Source organism: Alosa sapidissima, chromosome 18 (genome assembly GCF_018492685.1).
Source record: "Alosa sapidissima isolate fAloSap1 chromosome 18, fAloSap1.pri, whole genome shotgun sequence".
Classification (NCBI taxonomy): domain Eukaryota; kingdom Metazoa; phylum Chordata; class Actinopteri; order Clupeiformes; family Clupeidae; genus Alosa; species Alosa sapidissima.
The window spans coordinates 14,754,962-14,778,805 of NC_055974.1; the positions used below are offsets into that span (position 1 = coordinate 14,754,962).

General features: G+C 42.3%; 2 protein-coding genes and 2 long non-coding RNA genes across 7 annotated transcripts in view; 2 read left to right on the forward strand and 2 right to left on the reverse strand.

Moving 5' to 3' along the window:
- LOC121690120 (hemicentin-1) overlaps window positions 1–6,742 on the reverse strand; it is a 69,105-nt gene extending 62,363 nt beyond the window's left edge. For both annotated transcript variants that reach the window (XM_042070499.1, XM_042070496.1), the window contains exon 1: window positions 6,586–6,742. The gene's annotated coding sequence lies outside the window, so the exon portion shown is untranslated. The remainder of the gene's footprint in view (window positions 1–6,585) is intronic.
- A 498-nt stretch (window positions 6,743–7,240) lies between these two features.
- LOC121690173 lies at window positions 7,241–8,924 on the forward strand. Its single transcript, XR_006025006.1, has 3 exons — window positions 7,241–7,514; window positions 8,121–8,235; window positions 8,865–8,924. It is a non-coding gene; the product is annotated as an uncharacterized LOC121690173 (long non-coding RNA).
- Window positions 8,925–9,181: 257 nt separating this feature from the next.
- LOC121690174 lies at window positions 9,182–10,530 on the reverse strand. Its single transcript, XR_006025007.1, has 2 exons — window positions 10,307–10,530; window positions 9,182–9,476 (listed from the first exon to the last, which is right to left on the reverse strand). It is a non-coding gene; the product is annotated as an uncharacterized LOC121690174 (long non-coding RNA).
- A 1,708-nt stretch (window positions 10,531–12,238) lies between these two features.
- Window positions 12,239–22,795, forward strand: inpp5e (inositol polyphosphate-5-phosphatase E). Of its 3 annotated transcripts, XR_006024995.1 has the most exons (12): window positions 12,239–12,372; window positions 14,092–14,949; window positions 15,229–15,352; window positions 15,922–16,019; window positions 16,112–16,236; window positions 16,426–16,545; window positions 17,151–17,258; window positions 19,410–19,571; window positions 19,662–19,777; window positions 19,866–20,002; window positions 21,023–21,652; window positions 21,903–22,795. XR_006024995.1 is itself a non-coding variant. In XM_042070530.1 (11 exons), exons 2-11 carry the CDS (start codon window positions 14,171–14,173, stop codon window positions 21,153–21,155), a joined length of 1,902 nt encoding a protein of 633 aa, XP_041926464.1. In that variant the 5' UTR covers window positions 12,239–12,372; window positions 14,092–14,170; the 3' UTR covers window positions 21,156–22,795. The 3 variants fall into 3 exon arrangements, 2 of the variants coding, with proteins under 2 accessions (XP_041926464.1, XP_041926465.1); XM_042070530.1 differs by having other exon boundaries at window positions 21,023–22,795; XM_042070531.1 differs by lacking the exon at window positions 12,239–12,372 and adding an exon at window positions 12,444–12,607 and having other exon boundaries at window positions 21,023–22,795.
- Window positions 22,796–23,844: the final 1,049 nt, after the last annotated feature.

Genomic DNA, 23,844 nt, shown 5'->3' on the forward strand with positions numbered 1-23,844 from the left:
AGTCCGGCTTCAGCCCACCATTTCTTTTTATGATATTCGCAGTGAAGCCCTTCGCTGGGTACAGGAAGGTGAACACACTAGTCAAAGGCCCCGTGCCCATTCTTTTAGCACCCATGCTACCCCTGTGTATGATGTTGATTCTAACGCTGTATCTGCTAAGCCCACCAATGAATTGACAGAACTGAAAGAATCCCTCCGTAAGCAACAGGCCCAGCTAGATACCATCTTGAAACGTCTTGATTCTTCCCAGCTGGCCGCTCCATCCAGCCTACGGCCACAGTCCCGTCCACGTTGGCGTTTTCAAACTGATGGTACACCCATATGCTCCCACTGCAATCAGCCCGGTCACATAGCAAGGTTCTGTCGATCCAGGTCCAGTACCCACCCCAGGGTAGAGGCTGTATCTCAGGCCCAAACTCAGCAGCAGGAAAACTAACACCCCCTGGCGTTATGGCCCAAACGTCGGGTCGGGCTGTTGTCCTGTTAATACATCACTGCTGGTCGGGCTGTTGTCCTGTTAATACATCACTGCTCATTGGAAAATGTCCCGTAGTAGAGGTCCAAATTGGGGATGTGGGTGTGGCTTGTCTGGATACTGGTTCAATGGTGACTACCATTACTCAGAAATTCTTTGAGCAACATCTACAGCCGCGTCTCCAGCTTCAGTTGCAGCCTTGCACCTGGCTCAAGCTAAAGGCAGCAAACGGCCTAGAAATACCCTACTTGGGGTACCTGGAACTGGATGTTCACCTTTTCGGACGAACTTTCCCAAAGATGGGTATCCTCGTGGTTAAAACTCCAACTGACCCTAATGCTCAGCCTCATAAGGAGTCTGTCCCTGGCCTCTTAGGAATGAATATAATCCGCCATTGTTACCAAGAATTGTTCACAGACCATGGCAGTGCACTGTTCCATTCGCCTGATGTCCAGCAGGCAGGAAAAGCATGGCGTCAAGCCCTATCCCAGTGCCAGGAGCTAGAGCGAGTGTTGGAGAGTGGTCGAATAGGACCAGTGCGTGTGCAGTCAGGCCCAGCAATAAGAGTACCTGCAGGATCAATGAAATTAGTCCCTGCGTCTTGTCATCAGGGTCTAGGGCCCACCCTTGTGTCTGCTCTGTTGGAGCCAGTATCGTTCACTGATGGTCACCTTCCTGCTAATTTGCTCATACCAACTGCCTACCTCCCAGTTACCTGTGGCAGTGTCCACGTGCCAGTCGTCAATATTGGGAGCCAGGATCAGTGGCTATGGCCCAAACTCATTCTGGGTGAATTGTATGTGGCCACAGCATCTGCCACTGCACCCTCTGTCCATTTCGAAAGGCAAGCCGAGTGCCATGAGCAAGTAGTCATCATTCAGTCTATTCAGACTGCAAGTGACCCCACTCCTAACTTCTCTCAACTTACCTGGCCTTCTCTATCAGCCCCAGAACAGCAAGAAGCCCGGTCACTTTTAGAAAAACACAGCAGTGCGTTTAGCCTTGGGGACGGGGATTTGGGGTGTGCCACGCTAGTCCAACATACTATCCCTTTGCTTGACCACGCCCCAGTACGGCAGCGGTATCGCCGACTACCGCCCTCCCAATACGACACAATCAAAAGACATGTCCAAGAGTTGATGGACCACAATGTCATCAGGCCCAGTTGTAGCCCCTACGCATCACCCATAGTGGTAGTTAAAAAGAAAGACGACTCTATTCGCCTTTGCGTTGATTACAGTCAACTCAATGCGAAGACACGGAAGGATGCATTTCCTTTACCAAGAATTGAGGAGACTCTCGATGCCTTAAACGGGGCCAAATGGTTCAGCACCTTGGACCTAGCAAGTGGGTACAATCAGGTCTTAGTCCGTGAACAAGATAGAGAGAAGACCGCATTCTGCACGCCCTTTGGCTTGTTTGAGTTTAATAGGATGCCGTTTGGCCTGTGTAATGCGCCAGGGACGTTCCAACGTTTAATGGAACGTATCTTTGGTGACCAGAGTTTTCATGCGTTATTACTGTACCTTGATGACATTGTAATCTTTTCTACCACCGTCCAGCAACACCTTCAGCGCTTGGAAATGGTCCTAACTCGACTACAGCAACACAATCTGAAATTGAAGCTGAAGAAATGCAAATTCTTTCAAACCGAGGTCAACTATCTGGGACATGTAATATCGACGTCAGGTGTGGCCACTGATCCGGAGAAAATCCGGGCCGTTGCAGAGTGGAAGAGGCCCTCTACAGTAAAAGAACTCCGCTCACTCTTACTACAGACGTTTCGTGGCGGGTTTTGCTGCCCTCGCTGCCCCATTACACAAGCTGGTTGGGGCATTGGAGGGGACTCGGAAAAAGCCTGGACATCGAGTGCGGGGTCCCTTCGAAACACACTGGAGTAAGGACTGTGAGGAGGCCTTTGTAGCCTTGAAAGACAGATTGATTCATGCCCCTGTGCTGGGATATGCAGACTTTTCTGGCCCATTTGTGGTGGAAATTGACGCAAGCCACTCAGGATTGGGAGCGGTGTTATCGCAAGAACGGGACGGGCAGAGACACCCGATCGCATATGCTAGTCGAGGCCTACGCCCAAGTGAACGAAATATGTCCAACTACAGCAGCATGAAACTGGAACTTGTAGGTCTGAAATGGGCCGTCACAGAAAAGTTTCGGGAATACCTTTTGGGCAGCAAGTTCACAGTGTACACAGATAACAACCCCCTCAGCTACCTGCAGTCGGCGAAGCTGGCGGCTGTTGAACAACGGTGGGCATCTCAATTGGCATTGTTTGACTATGACATCAAGTACAGGCCTGGCACAGCAAACCGCAATGCAGACGCGCTCTCCAGGTTGCCGACACCCTCCAACTCAGACTCGGCACCCCCACTCAGTTCCATATCTATGGAAACCTCAGGGCTGAGCTCCCAGATCAATTCCCAGGAAGTGGGGGCCAACTCTGTCAGTACCAGTGTCCCCACACAAGGTGAAGTGCCTCCCGGGCTGGGCCCCCGGGGGTGCAAGTGAACGAGCATGGGAGGGTATCAGGCAGGACAATTGCTCCAGGCATCCAAGTCCCACTTGAAGTGCAAGTAAAAGTGCCTCCCGTGCTGGGCCCCCGGGTGGCACAAGTGAGTGAAGTCGGAGCGTCAGTCTCTCGAAGCACCGAGGACCTGCAGGTGCTACAGGCAGCTGACCCTTGCATTGCAAGTTTCATGCACTTTTGGAAGAGGGGCCGACCACCAAGAACTGCTGAACTGAGAGCAGCTCACGATGGGGTGCGAGAGCTGGTCAAATAATGGCAGCGAATCCGGGCTGCTCTACAGAGAGGTGCAGCTGCCCCCAGCCAGGATGACAGTACTCCAACTCCTGCTGCCAGCCATTCTACAGAGAGAGGTATTGACCAACTTGCACAATAACCATGGTCACCAGGGTGTCGATCGAACCACAAGCCTCATCCGTCAGCGGTGCTATTGGCCAAGGATGCACCATGCCATCAAGAAGTGGTGTGAAGAATGCGAACGTTGTGTGGTTGCAAAAGCTGCTTTACCCAAGGTTAGAACATTCCAAGGAAGCCTACTTGCCACCAGGCCCTTGGAGATGGTAGCTCTTGACTTCACCATACTGGAACGTGCAAGTAGTGGCCATGAGAATGTGTTAGTTGTAACCGATGTGTTCTCCAAGTTCACACAAGCCTATCCCACTGTCGATCAGAAAGCCAAGTCTGTGGTGAAAGTGTTAACAGAAAAATGGTTCTACACCTACGGAGTGCCCCAACGACTCCATTCAGACCAAGGTCGGTGTTTTGAAGGAGAACTTTTACATCAGCTATGCACCCTCTATGGCGTCCGGAAAAGGCGAACGACCCCTTACCATCCTGAGGGAAATGGGCAGTGTGAGCGGTTTAACCGCACACTTCATGACCTCTTGAGAACACTGCCGTTGGATCAGAAAAGGAAATGGCCACAACTGCTTCCCCAGCTCCTTTTTGCCTACAACACCACTGTACACCAGTCCACTAAGTATTCACCCTATGAACTCATGTTCGGCCACAAGCCTCAACTGCCTGTGGATCAGTTGCTGGGTATGGCGGAAAACAAGCTCCTCTGACATGGATCTAGGGGAATGGATGGTCCAGCACAAAGAGCGCCTGTCTACTGCATACAGCCATGCACGCCAGCAGTTGGAAGCCGCTGCAGCCCAGCGCAATAAAGACCATGCACAGCCTGCCCCCATCCTTCCTAACGGCACACTCGTACTCTGCCGGAATCACTTTCATGGCCGGCACAAAATCCAGGATGTCTGGAGCTCCACGCTCTATGAAGTGATTGAATGCCTTGACGAGGTGGGTACCCTCTACAAACTCAAGCCTCAAGAGGGCAGTGGCCCATACAAAGTCCTTCATCGCACTGAGATTAAACCAGTCCCTAAGATACCCGAGGCTCTCCTAGGTTGTGGTGTTCCCCGTTCACCCATAGGAACTGAACTTGCTGGTAACCCCTCTCCGGCTGCTCACACAGTCCCAGACCTGGCCCCGCCAATCGTGGAAACACCTAGCCCACCTGAACCTGAGGAAGTGGAACTTTGGAGGATGCCTGTTCAAACCACCAGTCTGCCACTAGCCCCCCAAGGCAACCAGCGAGGCCCATCCCCTTCCAGCAGAACAAGCCCACATTCACCCCCGATACAGCCACCAATCACACCTCCTACTGAGGGGAGGGTACATAGACCCCCTGATGCTGTAGAACTGTCTCCCTTACCGCCACCCATTGGCACATCATGCGACCTTGCAGCCACACCACCAGTTAGACGTTCAAGTCGTAGCACAGCTGGGCGACATGACAATCCCTTTAATCTACCGCAGTCTGCTATTCGCAGTCTTGGTGCACCGGCTGTGTCTGGGGACACTACTCTGACCACATCTAGTTCGGCTAGTACTACAGTTGAGATGGTTCACCGGGACGGTGAACATTAGTGGCCGGGGTGAGTGTGATAGGGTCAGCCCACGTAGACGTTCACTGGCTGACACCTACAGGTGCATGAGATGAGGAGTAATGAGTCCGTAACATCCGTTTTGATAAACTAGGAAATGATCCCAGGAAGTGTTTGAGTTGCACGTTGCCGTCGCTGGTCGGAGTAAGACACAAGCCGGGGAGGGCACGCTATTTGAGACTGCCAAACTTTACATTGGGCATTAGGAGCCCCTGGCTCGTTTCACTGTGGCGGTGCGAGACCCGTAGGCCTACATGTAAAGTCTTTCCTGCTATGGGGATTAACAAGGGAGGACCAGTTGACGTGGGTCCTCTTCCATTCCAATTTCCTTCTGGAAACGGTGGTACTGTACGGCGGTCACAGCCAAGATCTACAAACGATCATCATTCGTAGTCTGACCACTGTTTTCCTCTGTTTATTTCTTTTGTTTGTTTTTGGTATATATACTAAGGTAGCTGAAGCCACGTTTGTTTATGTCTGTTCTCCTTGGTTGGCTCCTTATTGGGCCTACCACCTTGTCCTTGTCTTGTGGGCCTAACCCAGGGATAGTTCTATTGTGAGGGTATATCTGGCATTATTCTGCCCTTAAAAGCTTGCGGTGTCAACACTCTCTCAGTGGTTGAGTTTCGATACAAAGTTCGTTCCTTGCGTGATTTCTCTTGATATCCACGTGTGGTTTAACTTGAGCATTTTGCAGCTTGCAGTGCTACACTAGCGTGTGTATGAGTATACTAGTAGTCACGTATGGCTGAAGATTTGTCAGTTGTACCTTAGCAGTACGACTAATTATTTGGGTTGGTCCTCTGGACCTATGTTATGTGTTTTGTTTTCTTGTCCCTCGTCATGATGTACTGTATGTTGACTGATCTACATCTTGTTACCCCTGCCAAGTACAAGCAAAGAGATTAAATAAAATATTGACTGTTTGTAACTGCCTCTGGTTCTATCCATTTACTTGGCTAATCTGCAATCCCAAAAATACATGGTAGATATAGAAGCTAGCACACTGTCACACCTACTTCATGTCATGTTCAGCCCACGGTTCAGTTCATAACGCCATAAAACTCGCCATCTAGCAAGCTAATCTATATCAGGTATAAAGACAATAATCACATTCATTTGCTCCATTTTTCACCTGAAAAGCGTTAATCACAAACCCATTGATAACCAGCACATCTGAATACCATGAGTTACCATGCTGAATGAAATGTATTTTATCAAGATAAAGTTTGTGTTCCCCCTCATAGCATATATCGTTGACGCTATGTATGTGAATGAGCTAAATAGCTAACGTAAGCTAACGCAGTCAAGTTTGAAATATATAGTTCTAGCATTATAAAAATCTGTTGACAACCAACCTATTATCTAAAGTTGCCCTACTACAATAGGCTAACCAAATGTGTTTTGTCTGAAATTCATTATTGACATAGGAACATTATCTTTAAGTTAGCCTCTCTCCACATCAAGGTTTGCAGGCTAACCTTTAGCTTTGAAATTTTGGTCCACATTTAAGCTATAAATATCAGTTAAACAAGCAGCACATAAACCTTAAAGAACAATACCAGTATCTACTAGTGCAGTTGGTATAGGAAATGCATATGCCAATTAAAAAAACGTCGTACCTTTGTCTACTTACCACTGACAATATCAGGCAGAAAGCAATGGAAGTGAATGGGGCTAAAGCCGTGAATGTCAAAGTTAGGAACTTTTGAGCTCAGCATAACGTGGAAGTAGCCGGGGAAAAGCGCCGCCATTGTTTCCTATGGAAGTCTATGGGAGTGTCGCCACTCTGTTTTTCTACCGCTCTGACCCAGAGGATAGCCTACAGAGTCCACGATTTCCATAAAGAATTACAAATCTTGATTGGTCTAACCCAGTGGTCCCCAAACTACGGCCACCATTTCATCCACCTCATTTTAGGTGGCCCCCCAAAACATGTCGTGGTATATAGGATCCGGCCCGCACGGGAGTACGACATCGTCAAACTATAACCTCCGTAATTTCCCCCATTCATTCTCTATGGCGGGTCTTAACCAAGCGGCAACATTCTAATCTGAACAATGAAGCCTACCCGGAAGTTCGAAAAACTGCAATACATCGCAAATCCGCTAGGGACTGGTCCCAAAAGCGAGCAAATGTCCATAGACTCCCATGTTAAAATGTCCGTTTTCACAGCGTAAATACATGTTTTTAAAGCCTGGTCCCATGGACTTTTATTGTACTTTTCGGTAGTTTCCCAGTGCCTGACAACTGTGAGGGGGGTGAATCTTTTTCTAACTCATTAGTTTAGATCACATTTAGATATAAAATATATGAATAATTAAGGGCGTGGTCGGCTTGATTGACGGCTGACGTCGAGGCATACAGCAGCAGACGTTGCCAGCTGAGTGGAAACCCTGAAACTTTGACGTCTCAGCTATGATTATACACAAAGTTACCACATTCTTTCTGAACATCTTTATTCAAAAAGCTGACATAAAATGGTTTGCTAAGCTATTAATTGAAGCCTACTAACCGACACTTTCAGAAGACTTCGTTCCAGTTTTTTCAGGTAAGTGACATTCATTCCACTACTATTTCACGTAGCACTAGATGTTAGCATTATTTAGCATCGAGTGGGCACTAATGTTAGGCTACGTTAGCGTCATATCGCCTCAAATAAGTTAATGTCGAAAATGATGACCGAATGGCAGAAGCACACACATACATTTAGTTAACTTGAATAAAGTTAACGTTAGTGAAAACCATTGTGCTCCCGTTATGAGTTAGCTTAACGTTGGTCATACTAGCCAGGTGTGAGTCAATGAACAGACAGCTCTAAAGTTAACGTTAGTTCACAAACATACTGGGGCAACAAAGCATGTTCTCGTCAAAAAACCTTTTGTAAATACGCTCTGTGGGAATGCTTAGTCAATCGACAATTTATACTGTCTTTGGGTTGTCACGTTTAAGATAAAAAAAACTTCAGCCGAAGCATTAAAAGGCTTGTTGTCGGCTAGCTGAGGCAAAATTGTGAACCGCTATGAACCATTGACCGTATACTTTGAACATGGAGCTGTGATAACAAGCGATAGTTATAACTGACGTTTGAAACTCTTATTGATGCCATTTATTTGTTAAACACAAATTTGAACGAACACTTCTTGTCTATGCAAAGTTTCCCTGTAGGTAATCCAGACAGGTTGGGTGCTGGAGAGGGCTCTGGACTCCTAACTTCAATTCTCGTCTGTGCAGTCGACACTCAGAAGCATCACTTCAGCACTGATTCCATGGTACTTTGACATTTTTCATACATTTAATTGGAGCAACCTACTCGTTGTATATTCCAGACATCGTTACCATATACTGAACAAACATGAATGCATTTCAGACATTTAGAGTGGCCTTTTATTTTGAGCAGTCCAGGGCACATCTGTGCAATAACTATCAAAATAATTTATCATTAGCATCTTTTCATAAGTCACACACAGAAAGTAGTTGTATTATGCCTTCAAATCAGCAGGTTTTGGTTGGACACAGATTGCATAATTAAACAATATGGCACCAGTGGACCAGTGGACCTTGGCCTAACTGTTAATAACTACCTCAATAGGGTGTAGATATGAGCTTACACTGTTTCACTGAAAATACAAGAAATATTTATTCTACATTACTTTAAATACACCACATTTGTTTTTGCTTATTGCCCGCATAAACAGGGCATGTGCAATAGTTGAATACGCGTGTCCTGTCCCTATTCAGCTAAGTGTTCTGTGAGTTTGTTGTTCATTATAAATATTGGGAGTGAGTCTGCAAATCTTACTTCGTTGTGGTCATATATTTTTAGCTTAATTTGTGAGCACTTGTTCATAGTTTACAGTAAGTTCAAGGATGTGACATATACCAATATTTCTGTTTTCAGATCTGGAACATTTTGAAATCCTACCAGATGGGGCAGAAGTCATTGAGCAGTGGCAGCTTCTGATTTCAAGGACTTTGTTCACCTTTATTTACAGCATTTGCATCTGTGTCTTTAAAGTGATCTAATATGTATTGACTATGTACTAGCTTAGTACATATTAGTTTTTGTTATTTTAGTTTCACAAATTCAGTGGTTACCTGTAATGCTCAAGATATACAAGTAAAAAAATCACCTTTACTTCTGCATCTGGGTCTTCAATTCAACCTACTGACTGAAGCTGACGGATTTGTATAAATGTTTTTGAAAGCACAGGCAAATTGGTTTGGCATGAGTTTTAATGTAATTCACAGTTCAGAAAAGTTCCATAAACATTTCCAAGTGCAAGTTCAGTGCCATCAACAGTAAGTTTGCTTTCTGATATTTAAAGAACAGAAATGGGTTTGGCATAAGTAAAGGGTAGGTGTAACAGTCCATCAATAGACATAAAGTGAAATGTACTGTATAGTCTCAATGGGTTCGAGATCACCACACCCCAGCCAAACCACTTCACCTGGACCTCTAGTCCCAGGTTAGAGCCCATGGACCTCCTTGCCGCCTCCTCCCCATGGCGAACTGCCAAAATAGAAAGGTAAACTTTTCATTAGTACCTATATATCTTACAAGATAATACAATAATGCAAACCAACACTACTTGTTGTAATCAACAAAAGTACAGTTATTGTACAATGCTGTAGTACTATTGTGCGATTTGAAATGGGTCTTCAGTGACAAACTACACTAATATTGGCATTGTTATGCCAAACACCGGACACTGTAACTGGATTTAACGTTTTGATAATAGCCTGACAAGAAGGGGAAATAAGGCAAGCTAACCGAACATGAACGCTGGATCGTGAAATGGCCACCGATGAGAAATTTCAATGTGATCTTAGACCAAGCTACCACTGACAACTTTAGAGCAATATAGCGATTTCAAAACGTGATATTAAGAGTTAATCAAAATGAATTCATGATGTACAAGTTAACTAATACCCTACTACGATTTTGTTATCAATTCACACCACACGTTGACAGAATACAGCGAGCTGGCTGATGTTATCGTAAATTAATTAACGTTACAATGATGGCTGCCACTGAGGATATGAGATGCTAACGTTAATCACAAAACAATAAAGGCAAAAATATTTTTTTGTCAGTATGAGTTGCTGAACCTGTAACGCTAAACTGCTAAATTACTCTACGTTATTTTACCGTAACTTCAGCAAGGGAGGGATAGCTAACGTTAGTTTATTTTACCTAGAAGCTAGAATCTGCAAACTCAACTCTTCATTCTCAACTTTTCAACCGTTCACCCGAATACCTTTCAGCATACAAAATTAAAAAGTGTCTGAACATGGCATTAAGAAACATACATGAACTTCACGTTAGCAGATCAAACTTACCAGCAAATTATGTTACAGCAACGTCTGTGCCAGTCCATCTTGTAGGCCTAACGTTACAGATAGCTTAGCTGAGGCTGCTCGGCTGACGACGAGGCGGGTTCACCGGCTTGCTCAGGAGGTGGGCGGGGTTAGGATTTCCCAAGGTTTTCCAAGATGGCACCGCCCATACCCCCATAGACAGTAAAAGAAATACCAAGATGGCGCCGCCCATACCCCCCATAAACGGCTTCATAACCGTTCTTCAGAAAATCTATGGGTGACGTCACAGACGCTTTGTCCATATTTTTTACAGTCTATGGTCTTAACAGTACACATGTAATACTCTTTTTGTCCACTGGTGGTTGTTTTGGCGCTGTTTCGCGTTTGCCATCGAAAACGGAATGAAATGTATAGTAGGCCTACCTGCAAACAATGTAAGAGGCCTCTGCTGACTGCATCAGTGCTCAAAGTATTCTAAAAATGTATCAATTAATTGTTTATAACTAACTAACTTCTATTCAAGTCATAATTCTGGAACTCTCTGGAACTGGAAATGTGCATACAGAGTTCACAAAGTTCTCATCAGGTGAGTGAAAGTTAGAATGGTGGTCATTTCAGATGTTTCTGCCACCACTACATAAAACTCATAGTTTGAGAACTTATTTGTAGGATATTGCTTGTTCACAACTTGAGCTGTGTAGCCTATGCAAAGTTCAGAGTTCAAAATATACTTTTGGGACTCCCTGCTTATAGTTTTGAGTGCTATTATTATTATTTCATTTAATAATAATAATAATAATAATAATAATAATAATAATAATACATTTTATTTAGAGCGCCTTTCATGTCACCCAAGGTCACTTCACAAATAAACAAAAACAAAAAGGTTGTAAAATTATAGTCATCTCAAAAAAATAAATTAAAAGTAAAAGTAAAAATAAAAAAGTAAAAATCAGTCAGTCAGTCAGTCCATAAGCCATCTTGAAGAGATATGTTTTAAGTGTGCTTTTAAAGTCAGTAATTGAGTCACAATGTCTCATGTAGTCTGACAGTGAATTCCACAGCTTTATGTAGCTGAAAGCCCTCTCTCCCTGGGTGCTGAGGTTCACATTAGGGACATGCAGTAGGCCTGCTGAGGAGGATTTGAGCTACATTTTACACTGATATGGCATGATGGCAATATAAACACAGATAACAATGGTATTAAATTGCAATAGCCTATAGATTAAATGTAATGGAATATTCAACTAAGGTAGACTGCCTTTGTTCACAGCGCTAAGCTATTTATGGTTACTGATATACTCCGAGTCTCTGGCCCTCTTAGAGCCAGGCATAGTGAGCTGGCCCTCGGAAGAAAAAGTTTGGGGACCACTGGTCTAACCACAGGATCGTTTTCTACTTCACCTCAGTCCATTTTAAATTAGGTCAGACCCAGAAAAGACGGGCTTTTCTGTATCATGAACAACAATTTCTTATTTGCATGGTAGAGTTTACTAGCTATGGAGCATCAAACTACGGACATAGACAATGGTTTTCCTGATTGTCTTTAGAAATATGTCAAGTTTTAATGCAGTGCCATGTGAGAGGGAGATCCAAAAAACCATGGCCTCTTTACTTACCTGAGCTTGTGTGGAAGCTATATGCCCTGCTACAGCGACGGCAGAGAGAACTTTCTCCAATCTCCACCTCTAGCCTTTCAAGCGACTTATCTAGCTTGCTTTTTTCTTTCTGAAAAAGAAAGCTGCCTTGAGGTCTCGCAGCAATTAGCTAGTTAACTACCACCAGAAAAGTCTGTGTGTAACGTGAAGAAAAGGAAAACTATGTTGGACTTGGTATTAAATCTTTGTTTGTCTGTGTGATAGGCTACTGATTCAAAATATGATCAAAGAATTCCGCAGCACCTCCTGGACTGGCGTCGGTGCAGGCGCAGCACCCACTTCGGGGAACCATGCTGTCTAGAATTCAAACGATAGAGGCGCTATTTGATTTCCTTCTGCTTCAACACAGGCGTGCAGTCGTCTTGCTTCTCATTTTAAATTTGTTGGTTATGTGGTGTTACCAGGGAAGTTTGTTATGATGCCTCCAAGGTAATGTCTTGTTGGTAATTTTGTCGTTAGACGTTTTAAAACCTTTTCAATGTTGATTAATACAGCAAAATGTAGACAAGCATCTCTCGTATTCATGAACCTTCAGAAGCCTACGGCATGTCAGCTTGGTGTGCACTTTCCTATTGTTAGCCATGCTGCTTAAAAGTCTATTTAGCCAGTTTGATGAATTATGTTATGTGGTGTTACCAGGGAAGTTTGTTATGATGCCTCCAAGGTAATGTCTTGTTGGTAATTTTGTCGTTAGACAACGTTTTAAAACCTTTTCAATGTTGATTAATACAGCAAAATGTAGACAAGCATCTCTCGTATTCATGAACCTTCAGAAGCCTACGGCATGTCAGCTCAGAGCGTAGCGCTCTAGAATCTTTGTTGTGCACTTTCCTATTGTTAGCCATGCTGCTTAAAAGTCTATTTAGCCAGTTCGATGAATTAGCTTGTTAAGTGAGAAAGTCACCAGGTCCCCCTGGTTGAAAAAGAACCCAAAAGAATAATTTTCTCACCCCCACAATTGAAATAGACATGGCGTCATTTGGGTGTGATGCTTCCTTTTTTATGCCAATCTCAGGCCATGTCCCTGGGTCAAAAAAAATCCAGCGAAAGCTAAATTCTTTGTCCAGGTGTGCCTTTATAAAGGTTAAGCTGAGTTGTGAATGTTTGGAGAAGAGTGATCCATGATAAGCATCTATGATGACCAAGTGATCCATTTTGGGATGGGGTGAAAATTTCAACCACCAAAACACCATCCCCAAGGTGGAGAATAGCTATAGAAATGTATTAGTTTTGGGTGTTTTTCAGACAATGGGACCTGGTAAACTTCTCAAAGTAAACGGTAACACTAAAACAAGAGGCTACATTAAGATTCTGGAGGAAAAGATTAGGCAGTGTGCCGAGAGACCTGCCCCAATAGGCGGCATTGGACCATTAAACCACACAATGATCCAAAACATACAGCCAAACAAGGCAAGAAATGGTTAACAAAGAACAATACCAACATTTTAGAGTGGCCCAACCATAGTCCAGACCTCAATCCGTCAAAAAAGTGAGCACGAGGCCAAAGTGATGGCAAATAATCGTTCCTGCCTCAAAACCCAGATTGCTGCTAAAAAGGTGCGGTCTACAATCATTGTGGAGACATGGAGAGGCTTGGTAGCAATAAGAACCATTTTGAGAGCTTTGATGGCAAATGAAGATGTTTCCATTGATTATTTAAAAAGGGTATGAATAATTTTGGACATGCCATTTTTCATAAAAATGTTAAAAAATATAAAAACAATTACTTTTTTGATTCCATGTTTCTACCACATTGTCTTGTGGCAGTGGTGTCATTTTCAGTCAGAACAAACATATCGGTCAAGAGAAAATTTTCAATCAAGAGAAAACTTTAAATAAATATTTGCCAGGGGTATGAATCATTTTGATCTTAACTGTATATATATATATATATATTATGTGTGTGTGTGTGTATATGTATGTATGTGTGTGTGAAAACAAATCCAATAAATATCTATATTTCTTTAAAAAAATAAAGTGAATGGGGAAAAACAAAAAAATGTGGTTAATCATATCCCTCAGTGCCAATAATGCTGACTATGTCATGGTTTAAGTCACAATTTAGCCAAAATTGTACACAGGTAGGCTGATTAGTATTTCAGACTATATTAGTTAATCATGGTGTATTTTACCCCTTGCATTTTCCAGGGAATTGTATGCAGATGGTAGTAGACACATGGAGACCAGGAGCCTTTACAGCATGTGACTGGCTTTCCTTGACATTAGAATGAATGAGAATGGGGGAAATGATTTGCCATTCCAGCTGCAGTCAGACAGCAAGAAGCAGCACATGGCTTCGTCTGGCTGTACTGACCGTAGACCAGAGAAGCCCCCAGAGAGACCCATGCAGATAGACCAAAAACATCTCACCGACTCAGTAGAATCAGCCCAGCATGAGCGAAAGCAAGAAGACATGCTGAATACTTTTGATCCAAAGCCACCTGCGCAGGCCAGGCCATCTTCTGTGACCGTTCCCTTTGAGCGTGTCAGAGGGAGGCGGTTGAAGACGAGTCAGGAGAGCTTGACCGACTCTGCTGCCCCGATAGCTACCTTTAAAGGCTCCCTTAAAGAGGGCCTTACTGATCGTTCCTCCTCGGTTGATGTCCCCACCGTGCTGACCAACGGACCAAGCCATGAAGGCCAGCTGGAGCAAGTGGTCTCTCCATTGTCTCCATTCCGTGACCGCTGCCATAGTTTGCCTGTGAGCCAGAGGAAGCACCGGTCCATGGGCGACCAGCACTTCAGACATTCAAGAATAATTCTGTCCCCTCTGCAGCCCAGTAAAATGCTTCCAAGCCTGGAGTGTAATATGGCGTCTATGTCTTTAAGGACGGCTAATCAGATTGACAGGGATTGCGTGGATTACAAAGGACTGGATAGGCTGCACAGGAACTTTAGTGATAGCCGGCTACTGGAGACCATGGTGTCCGACAACTCGTCCGTCAATTCCATGAAGTCTAACTTCAGTGTGCTGAACCCCATCACACCCAAGGATGTGAGGAACAGGTAGGCTGCGTTTCCTTTTGATGGTAAAGAATTTAGTGCAGACCAGCTGTAGCTGATGAATGGGCTTAGTGTTTGTGTCAGATCGTGTCAACCCGAGCCACTGTTCTCCTGTGTTCTTCAGTGTAAAGAACTCAAGCAAACTTAATCAATACAAATTCTTGTATTAATTAACCAACGACACATTGCTTAAGTCAGCTAATTTATTAGAACTTAATCACCTGGAAACAGGGACTAGGCAGAGTACTATATATATGTGTGTGTGTGTGTGTGTGTCTCCAGGAGCTTTCTGGAGGGCAGTGTTCTGGGGCATGGGGCTCTCCTGGGAGCAGAGGAGCTGGACCGCTACTTTCCCGAGAGGCATGTGGGCATCTACATCGCTACATGGAACATGCAGGGAGAGAAGGTGACTTCTCCAAGCCCCGTACTACCTCCCCCTTCCCCTTCTTTTTCTCAGTTTTATATTCAGTCCAACCCCATAACCTGCATCCATGGTAAAGTAGCCTCGTTGTTTTGTGGCTGCCACCAACAACATTTTTTGTCTTTGGGAAGGTTTAGTATGGATGTGTATTTTGTAATCATATAGTATGCAGTGACAATCTAGTATTTTATTATTGTGTTGCATATTTGTGTTAAGACGGTTTTTGTGTGTTTCATTGTCCCACTAATATATGAAAGGAGTTTAAAGTATTAAAGTTACTTAAGATGCTTGATCATTTTGCATGTCCACTTCAGTGCTAGGAATGATACATTATTTAGGCCCATTTTCTACTATTATATCATCATGTTGAAACCTTGGAGGTCAATTGGATTCTTTTGTTTGGACGTCAGTGTGATTGTTGTGTTTAGACTTCTAAGCAAACTAAATGTGGTGGAAACATTCAAGAATACGAATGAATCCTCCACACTCCAAAATCGTTTTGAAAGCAAGCTAATTTGTCATTATTTCCTTCTGTCCCCCATTTTCATGCTTAGGGACTTCCAAACAACCTGGATGATCTGTTGCTACCGACGGACACAGAATTTGCACAGGATTTCTACATCATTGGTATTCAAGAGGGGTGTCCTGATAGGCAAGTTTGAAACAGAATTGTATACCTTGACTTTCATCATCCTGCGTTTTGTGTCAGGCCCTTAATGAACGCACATGTTTTGTATTGAACAGAAGAGAGTGGGAAATTCGTCTTCAGGAAACCCTCGGACCTTATTATGTTATGCTCTACGCAGCTGCTCACGGTGTTCTCTATCTTACTGTGTTTGTGCGAAGGGATCTTATCTGGTTCTGCTCAGGTCAGTGAATTGAAAATGTACTACATTAAGAGGAAGTAAGAGGAAAGGATTACGCATGTGTAAAGCGGTTCAATTTATTTTAAAATAAAATATCAAATGTTTTTTTTGAACCTCTTTTGTGGCCTTTTTGTGGATTTCCCCATTAAAAGGTGTGTTGATTGTGTTACTGTGATGATTGTGTCTTTACAGAGGTGGAGCATGCCACAGTAACAACGCGCATCATATCTCAGATTAAGACCAAAGGAGCTGTGGGTATTGGCTTCACTTTCTTTGGAACCTCATTTCTCTTCATTACGTCCCACTTTACTTGTGAGTAGAATGAACATTTTATTATCGTTACATTAACATCTAAGTGCATCTATGTTAATGTGTCCCTTGAGAGGCTTAATATTGATGTACACGTGTAACATTCACATTTTAAAGGAGCTGTATGCAACAATTTTAGAAAAGTTTTCATAGGAAATATTGTTACAAGGCAGCTATTTTGGGCAGACCAGATCAGGCTCCATTCTATCTAAATGAATGGAGAGAGATTCGCAACTCTGCCTTAAAAGTGTATAGCTGGAAATAATCAGTATGTAAATCTGATATAGACAGCAAATGGTTCCTACAATGAGGCTTTTGTACACTGTGCACACACTTAATTTCCCTGAGCGCCGGTCACTGTGGCAATGGTGCAAATAAACATTCAGGTGAGGTGAAACATGAGTTATGCCTTTTCAGACCATGTGAATGCCTATTTATAACACAGGGAAGGACTTAATGTTACAGATCTAATGTCCAGTATCCTTAAAGATAGAAAAGAATTTGTGGAGTGGAGACTGCTAGTATGCATTATATAAAGTCAAGCTGCATGTCGTTTGTTAGTGTTGTGGAATTTAATTTCTAGGGATATTGTTATACTTTTGTTGCAGCGGGAGATTCCAAAGTTTATGAGCGGATACTTGACTACAACAAGATTATTGAAGCCTTGGCTCTTCCAAAAGTCTTGCCAGACACTAATCCATATCGCTCTGTTTCCTGTAAGTTGCTGTATACACTTAGTTGGTGATCGATACATAAAAGTGCTCCAAAAGCCATTCTACACTTACTGTTTCTCTGGGGCTTCTTAGAGGCTTCTCTCTGTGGCTAGGTGGACTTCTATGGGGCAATTGGAAAAATGAAACATCTTACAGGAGTATAGTACCGATGTAGGGCTCTGGGTTTACATCTAATACCCTCAAAAAGATCATATAACCAAAGATCCTTGACTACAGCTTCAGCCCTCTCTGGTATAACCACTATTATCAGGCCTCAATTAAATGTCCCAGTTTGTAACCACAATTAAATGCTACATATTCGTTATACCACCAACACGACACAAGACAACACACCCGCACTTGCAACCATGGCTTTGAACCATAATTTTTTGCCAATTGGTTCGTTCTGAACAGAAACAGTATTTTAGCGTTTCCGGTTTTGGTTCCCACCCTAAAATTGATGTTCCCGAACCGGTTAGAACAAAAAATATTGCTCCTGAACCGGTTAATAACCTTCCATGTCAGCTGTCGGACAAAAATATATGTATGCTTTCAAACTGGCTATTCATAGTCACAATATTGTCTTTTAGACTCTATCCTACAGCAAACATAATAAAACCACTAGGCCTCTGCTTTATACAAGCTGCACCAGTGTCTTCCTATAGCCTTTAGCCTGAATAATTTCCTGGTCAAACAAAAAATTTATATTTTTGGTGGGTACTGTAATATTGGATTCTTGGATGCCTTCCCAATGTCTAAATGCCAAAATGAGGACTATTATGTTTTTCCAAATAAATTAAAGCTGTTGCCTTAACGTTAATGCTAGTTTTTCCCAACAATGTTTGTCACCTAGTAAAAAGAGAAAACAGGTGAAAGGAAATCATTGAGATTTGGAGACTTCATAGGCCTTTTGATTGCCTGCTAGTGGCAAGCTCTGTCTGTCTGCACTCTCCATGCATTCATTGAATGACAGGAGGTGACCCTCACCATTTTATTGGAAACACAAACCTTCCCAGGAACAAAAAAAGAACCGGTATTAACTGGTTACCACTATTTTAAAAAATCATTTCTGTTCCGGAACATAAAAAAATCTAAGTTTCTGGTTCAAAAGTTTCTGGTTTTCGTTCTATGAACCGGTTCAAAGCCTTGCTTGCAACACATCCCATGGTGTAGCAGCATTTAATCAATGGCAGCTCAGTCATACCAGCTGTGAACAAATAGATGATGTAATAATCATAAATATGTTGTCAAAAGTGAAATACTCAATATAATAATCATATTCGGTTATTAACTGATGATGCAATAATAGGCTAATAAATCTTTTTCCGGGTCCAACGGCTTTCAGAGCTGCTCTGTTTTCTCCATAGACAGTAAAATAAAATAAAAATTCCCGCTATTTAATAGCCTTTAAGAAAATTGTCATCCTACTACTCACTTGTTGTCTCAAACTAATAAAATCCTATTTTTCGCGGAAGCCTGCATGTAACCCTTGATTGTATAATCTGGCTGCACAGCTACAGTAATTGCTCAGTTAAAGTTAACCGATTTTGTTTTACCCTCAATAAAACGGAGGTGATGGTGACAAGGTTTACAAGTCGCAAAAAACGTCTGGCTGCGCTAGTTAACCTTTTTTTGACCAAAAAGCTGTTGGGCCAGTGACGTCGGACTTAACAACCGAATAAAATAAATCCTATAAATCTGATTTGAGTACACTACAATTATTTGAGGCTTTGAAGACATTAAGGATTTTTCAAGAATGAATGACATGTAGAATGACAATAACAAAATGGTGAATAAATAACTAATACATGTTTAATGTATACCTAATAAGGATGCATACATATTGGTTGTATGATAATAGTTATTTAAAATTTAACATTTTTAATTTTAAGAAATGTGGGAAATTTGGGGTCAGAGGGTCTCAAGACTGTAGTCAAGCTCTCCAGTTGACCCATTGAAGTCCATGTGAATTGTCCGAGAAGTCTCTACCCATATTAGTGATTTTAAACTGCTAATTTGTCATGATAGTTGATGACATCAGGCATGTGTTATTAGTTCCTTTTCTATGTAATTTTGTTACACCTGGACTGATTATTAATTACTCTCTTTCTCTGTCTCTATTTCTCTGTCTCTCTCTCTCTGAATTTCTCTCAGCGGATGTGACAACACGGTTCGATGAGGTGTTTTGGTTTGGGGATTTTAACTTCCGTCTAAATAAAGACCGGTACGGAGTGGAAGCCGTCTTGAAACAGAACGCTGGTCAAACCATGGAGTTTCTTCTACAGCACGACCAGCTTCTCAAAGAGATGAACGATGGTAGGTACAGATGATCTGGGAGATCTGATTCATACACATCTATAGATGATTTAAAGAGAGGACTGATATAGAGCAAGTCTGTTTACACAGGGACCATCTTTAAAGGCTTCCAAGAGGCGCCTATCCATTTTCTGCCCACGTACAAGTTTGACATCGGTTGTGACATTTATGACAGCACCTCAAAACAACGGACACCCTCCTACACGGTGAGAAAGCCATAGGAAAATGTTTTCCAGATCTTCATATAAGACTATGTATGTGGCTATAATTAATCTCTCTCTCTCTCTCTCAAAGGACCGGATAATATTCCGTAGTAGGCAAAATGATGACATTAAAGTAGTCAGGTATACTGCCTGTGCATCTATCAAGACCTCGGACCACCGACCAGTGATCGGGATGTTCCAGGTCAAGGTTCGTCCTGGCAGAGACAAGTGAGTAAAGCATGTTTCCTCTCTTTTCCCCATGTACTCTAGAAACAAACCCTTTCTCAAAGCTCAACTTATCACACTGCCATTTTAGGGTGGTGATAACTTGCAGACTGCTCAGTTTAGGTGTATTATAGGAAAAAATATAAGGCAACACTTTACTTGACAGTATCGACATAAGAGTGACATGACACTGTCATGATACATGAACCCTAACCCTAATCCTAACTCTAGCCCTAGTCCTAAATAGCCTGGGTGTTCCCATGCTGCCTTGCGCGCGATTTGATTCACGCTGCTAAGGCAGCCTGGAGACCATGGAGCACATTTTTGCCTGAGATAGGGAACCAATCACAGAACAGGGGGGAAAGCAAGACGATGATGAGCTATGCACAGACGCATTTGATAGACATCCGTGGCACCCAATAAACGGATCTGGGCATTTTTTTCAAATACGAGAAAATGAACGTTTGGTTCCCAGACCACGTCTCATTGAGAAGTGGTGGCGCTAGCCAGGCTAAGTCCTAAACCTAATCCTAATCCTAACCCTAATTTATTATGACAAAAACCGAATGACACTTAATAACAGAAGGGTTATTTCATAAATGTTTATGACTTATTTATGGCACGGTCATGACAGTGTCATCTTACTCTTATGTCGATACTGTCAAGTAAAGTGTAACCAAACAGAACAGATTTATGTATTTTCTCTAACCCAAGCAACACTCAACAGCCAAGTTAAGTGAGAGAGGCTATAATAAATGTGCACAATCATTTGTATGCTTGCTTGTCTATACATTACATGTTCAAGTGAAAATTCACCTTCTCCATTTTCTCTCTCTGAATTAATGGAATATAACCTTGGACAATGCTGTGCTAAATACGGAGTGATAACTAGCGGTGAGGAATCAGAGTGGGGATATTCCAGGATATCACCACTCATGGAATGCCTCTTGTCCAATCAGATATGAATAAATAGTTAGACCAGAACAAACTATTGTTTAACATTCCATTATGTTCTATGTGCAGCATCCCACTGGGGGCAGGGCAGTTTGACAGAAACTTGTACCTGGAGGGCATCCGAAGAAGGATATCCCGGGAACTGCAGAGGCAGGAGGCCATGAAAAACCAACACAACAGCACTGTCTGTAGTATTTCCTGAAAAAGCTCCAGGTGCTCCTATATGGACCTTAGACCAAGCAATTTATACACAGGGGGAAGGACTCTTCTGCTGGTCAGTCTTATGGAGTGGGACGTCTGAGCGTCTGGCCTCCAGGGTACCTGAAAGAGGCTGAAGGAGAGGCAGAAGGACGGCTTCAGAGTCTAGCGCAGATGCACTGCTGTGAAAATGACGTGCTCTGTGGTTACTTCAAAGTTAACAAAGAGTTTTGATCATTTTCAAAACTTACTTGTGGTACTCATTAAGAAGGAACATTGTCTTACATATCTATTTACATATCTATGTGCACACACAGAGTCTCTTATATATATACTTGCCTGTTTTATACAGTTGACTTTGATGTCACACAGACACATAACATTTTTCTTTAAATTTTAAAGCAGCTTTGTATGGCCTTAACATCTTTTAAAAACAACTTTGAGTTTAAACATATGTTGTGGCAAGATCTATGCCATGTCATCACTCACAGGATAATTATGGTGAGTTCAACCCATATCTTTTAAAAGAAAACATATTTGTATTCAAAAAATGTACTTAATAATTAATAATCCAATAATTCAAACATGAAAATAGTGCTGTGCTGTACATGGACTTAATCAGAGCAAATAGCAAACATGTTAATGATGGGTAAGTGCACTTTTCAAAGCCAAAAACTTTGATGGTTATAAATGCAATGAAATCTTCTAATAGAATGTCAGATTTACTCTACTGTTCTACTTCTCTACATAGGCCTACTACTACAGCCATTATTTACAGGCAACGTCCAAGAAAATGTCACAAGATGTTTCAGATATTTTCTAAGGGAACTCACAATAAAACCCAGAGAGGCCTGAGGTATACATACACATATAAAAACATATGTTTACATAATTTATCATGCTTCCAGGAGATTGCATTAAAGACTTGATGCAGCTACATGTTTGTTGGTGTTCTAGCCACATGTAAGATGATTAGTCCTCTGCTAAATTCAAAAGAAATGTCAGGAGTTTGCAACATTGAATAATAGTCAGACATAAAGTGCAATATATTTGTCTTTTTGTATTTTTTTTGTAGTTTTTGAAGGTATAGACAAGTTCCCCCATTAAAGTTAATATAAAACCTTACAAGAGGCCAGCAAGAAAAAGAAAGTTTGCATTCCACTCTTACCGAGTTTTAGTCATCAATGTCTATCGGTATCTATTGGTGTAAGAGGTTTCAGTATTTAAAAGCAATCTTTGATTCTAAGGTTTTAAAAGGCCATCTACTTAAATAAATGGGTAATCTCAATAAACATCCATTTATTAGAGCCCATGTAATGATGAAGTCTTTGAGAAACAATGCTTAGATACTGAATACATATGAGCTTCAACATGTTACAGTACTGTATCAATGATGAAGAAATGTGTTTGGGCGAAGGCACAATTGTGAACCTTCAAGGGAGAAATGAATCGCCTTAAATCATTCTGTAGCTCTCAGTAATTCATGTTTTAACGTTGATCGTCCCTCTTTTCTTCTCTCTTAAGAGCCAACCATAGATCATCATTGATGATGCTCCAAGTTATTCTATGGTTTTCGTACTAAGTTTGTTTATACACTGTAACATGATGATCCTTATTTAAATAAATGTTTTACATGGAAATATTTCAATGTTTCTACGTTTTTTTGTACATTGCATTCTTGTAGCTGGTCCCTTTCTAGACTGTCTCGACAGAAGATTAAGCAGTTTCAAAACGATTTATGACGTCTCAACATGTCCTGCTCTCTCCCAACCATAATGTTATTTTGATACCTTTAGTTGAATTTCATTCAAGTTTGCAAGGAGTGAGACTTTGTTTCTCAGGAGGGAGGGGGCGTGTCATTGGCACAGTGCCACGCCCCCTCCCCCCTGATCGAAGTACATGAAAATCCTACGTCTGCTTTAACTACTCGTGGCACCACGCCCCCTCCCCCCCGATCAACAGACCCACCCTCCCCATAACCCATCGACCCAGCTTCATGAGAGAGCACAAATTCCATTATTTCAAACACACTGTTTTATTTATTCTGGAACCCTATAGTAAATAATAATAACATAAATTATAATAATAATTTCACCCAAATGGGCCCTTTGAACAGCAGTGGCTCATTCTGCTCTAAACAAACAGAAAACAACCAAATGAGAAAAAGCACATTTAGCCCCAAAATGGTCTTTTGAACAGTGGTGGTTCTGTCCGTGTGTGTGTTTATGAGTGATGTTGTGTGTTGTAAGTGTTTGTGGCAGATTTTGATGCCTTGATGACTGATACTGGGGGCTCCCATTTAAAGCACTGTGGTTCAATGTCAGCCATTTTCACAGTCATGAGGCCATCCTTAAAAATATTCTTGTTTGCAGTAACAGCCAAAAAAAAAAAAATGGGTCGGTAGTTAGGTCAATATTTTTTTTTTTTTTCAAGACTCAAAGTAAAAAAAAAGTACAATTTTGGTCATGGTGATTACGTAGGTATGAATTTAAACAAATGTGCATATTGTGACGTAACTGACTGGGTCCTCAACCTGTGCCTTCAGGCGCATCACTGCAAACCTCAATCTGATGCAGGTTATGTAGACCAGCCTTTCTCAAACTTCTTTGACCAGAGGCCCAGTCATGGCAGACTTTGGGGTCATAGGGCTCATCTACACGTACCCAACCCCACTCCCTCCAAATCAAATTGTC

Coding starts and splice junctions, on each gene's coding strand:
- inpp5e (XM_042070530.1), top strand. CDS start 14,171: ATGAATGAGAATGGGGGAAATGATTTGCCATTCCAGCTGCAGTCAGAC. Junction 16,237..16,425: donor TCTTATCTGGTTCTGCTCAG/GTCAGTGAATTG, acceptor GTGTCTTTACAG/AGGTGGAGCATGCCACAGTA. Junction 16,546..17,150: donor CATTACGTCCCACTTTACTT/GTGAGTAGAATG, acceptor CTTTTGTTGCAG/CGGGAGATTCCAAAGTTTAT.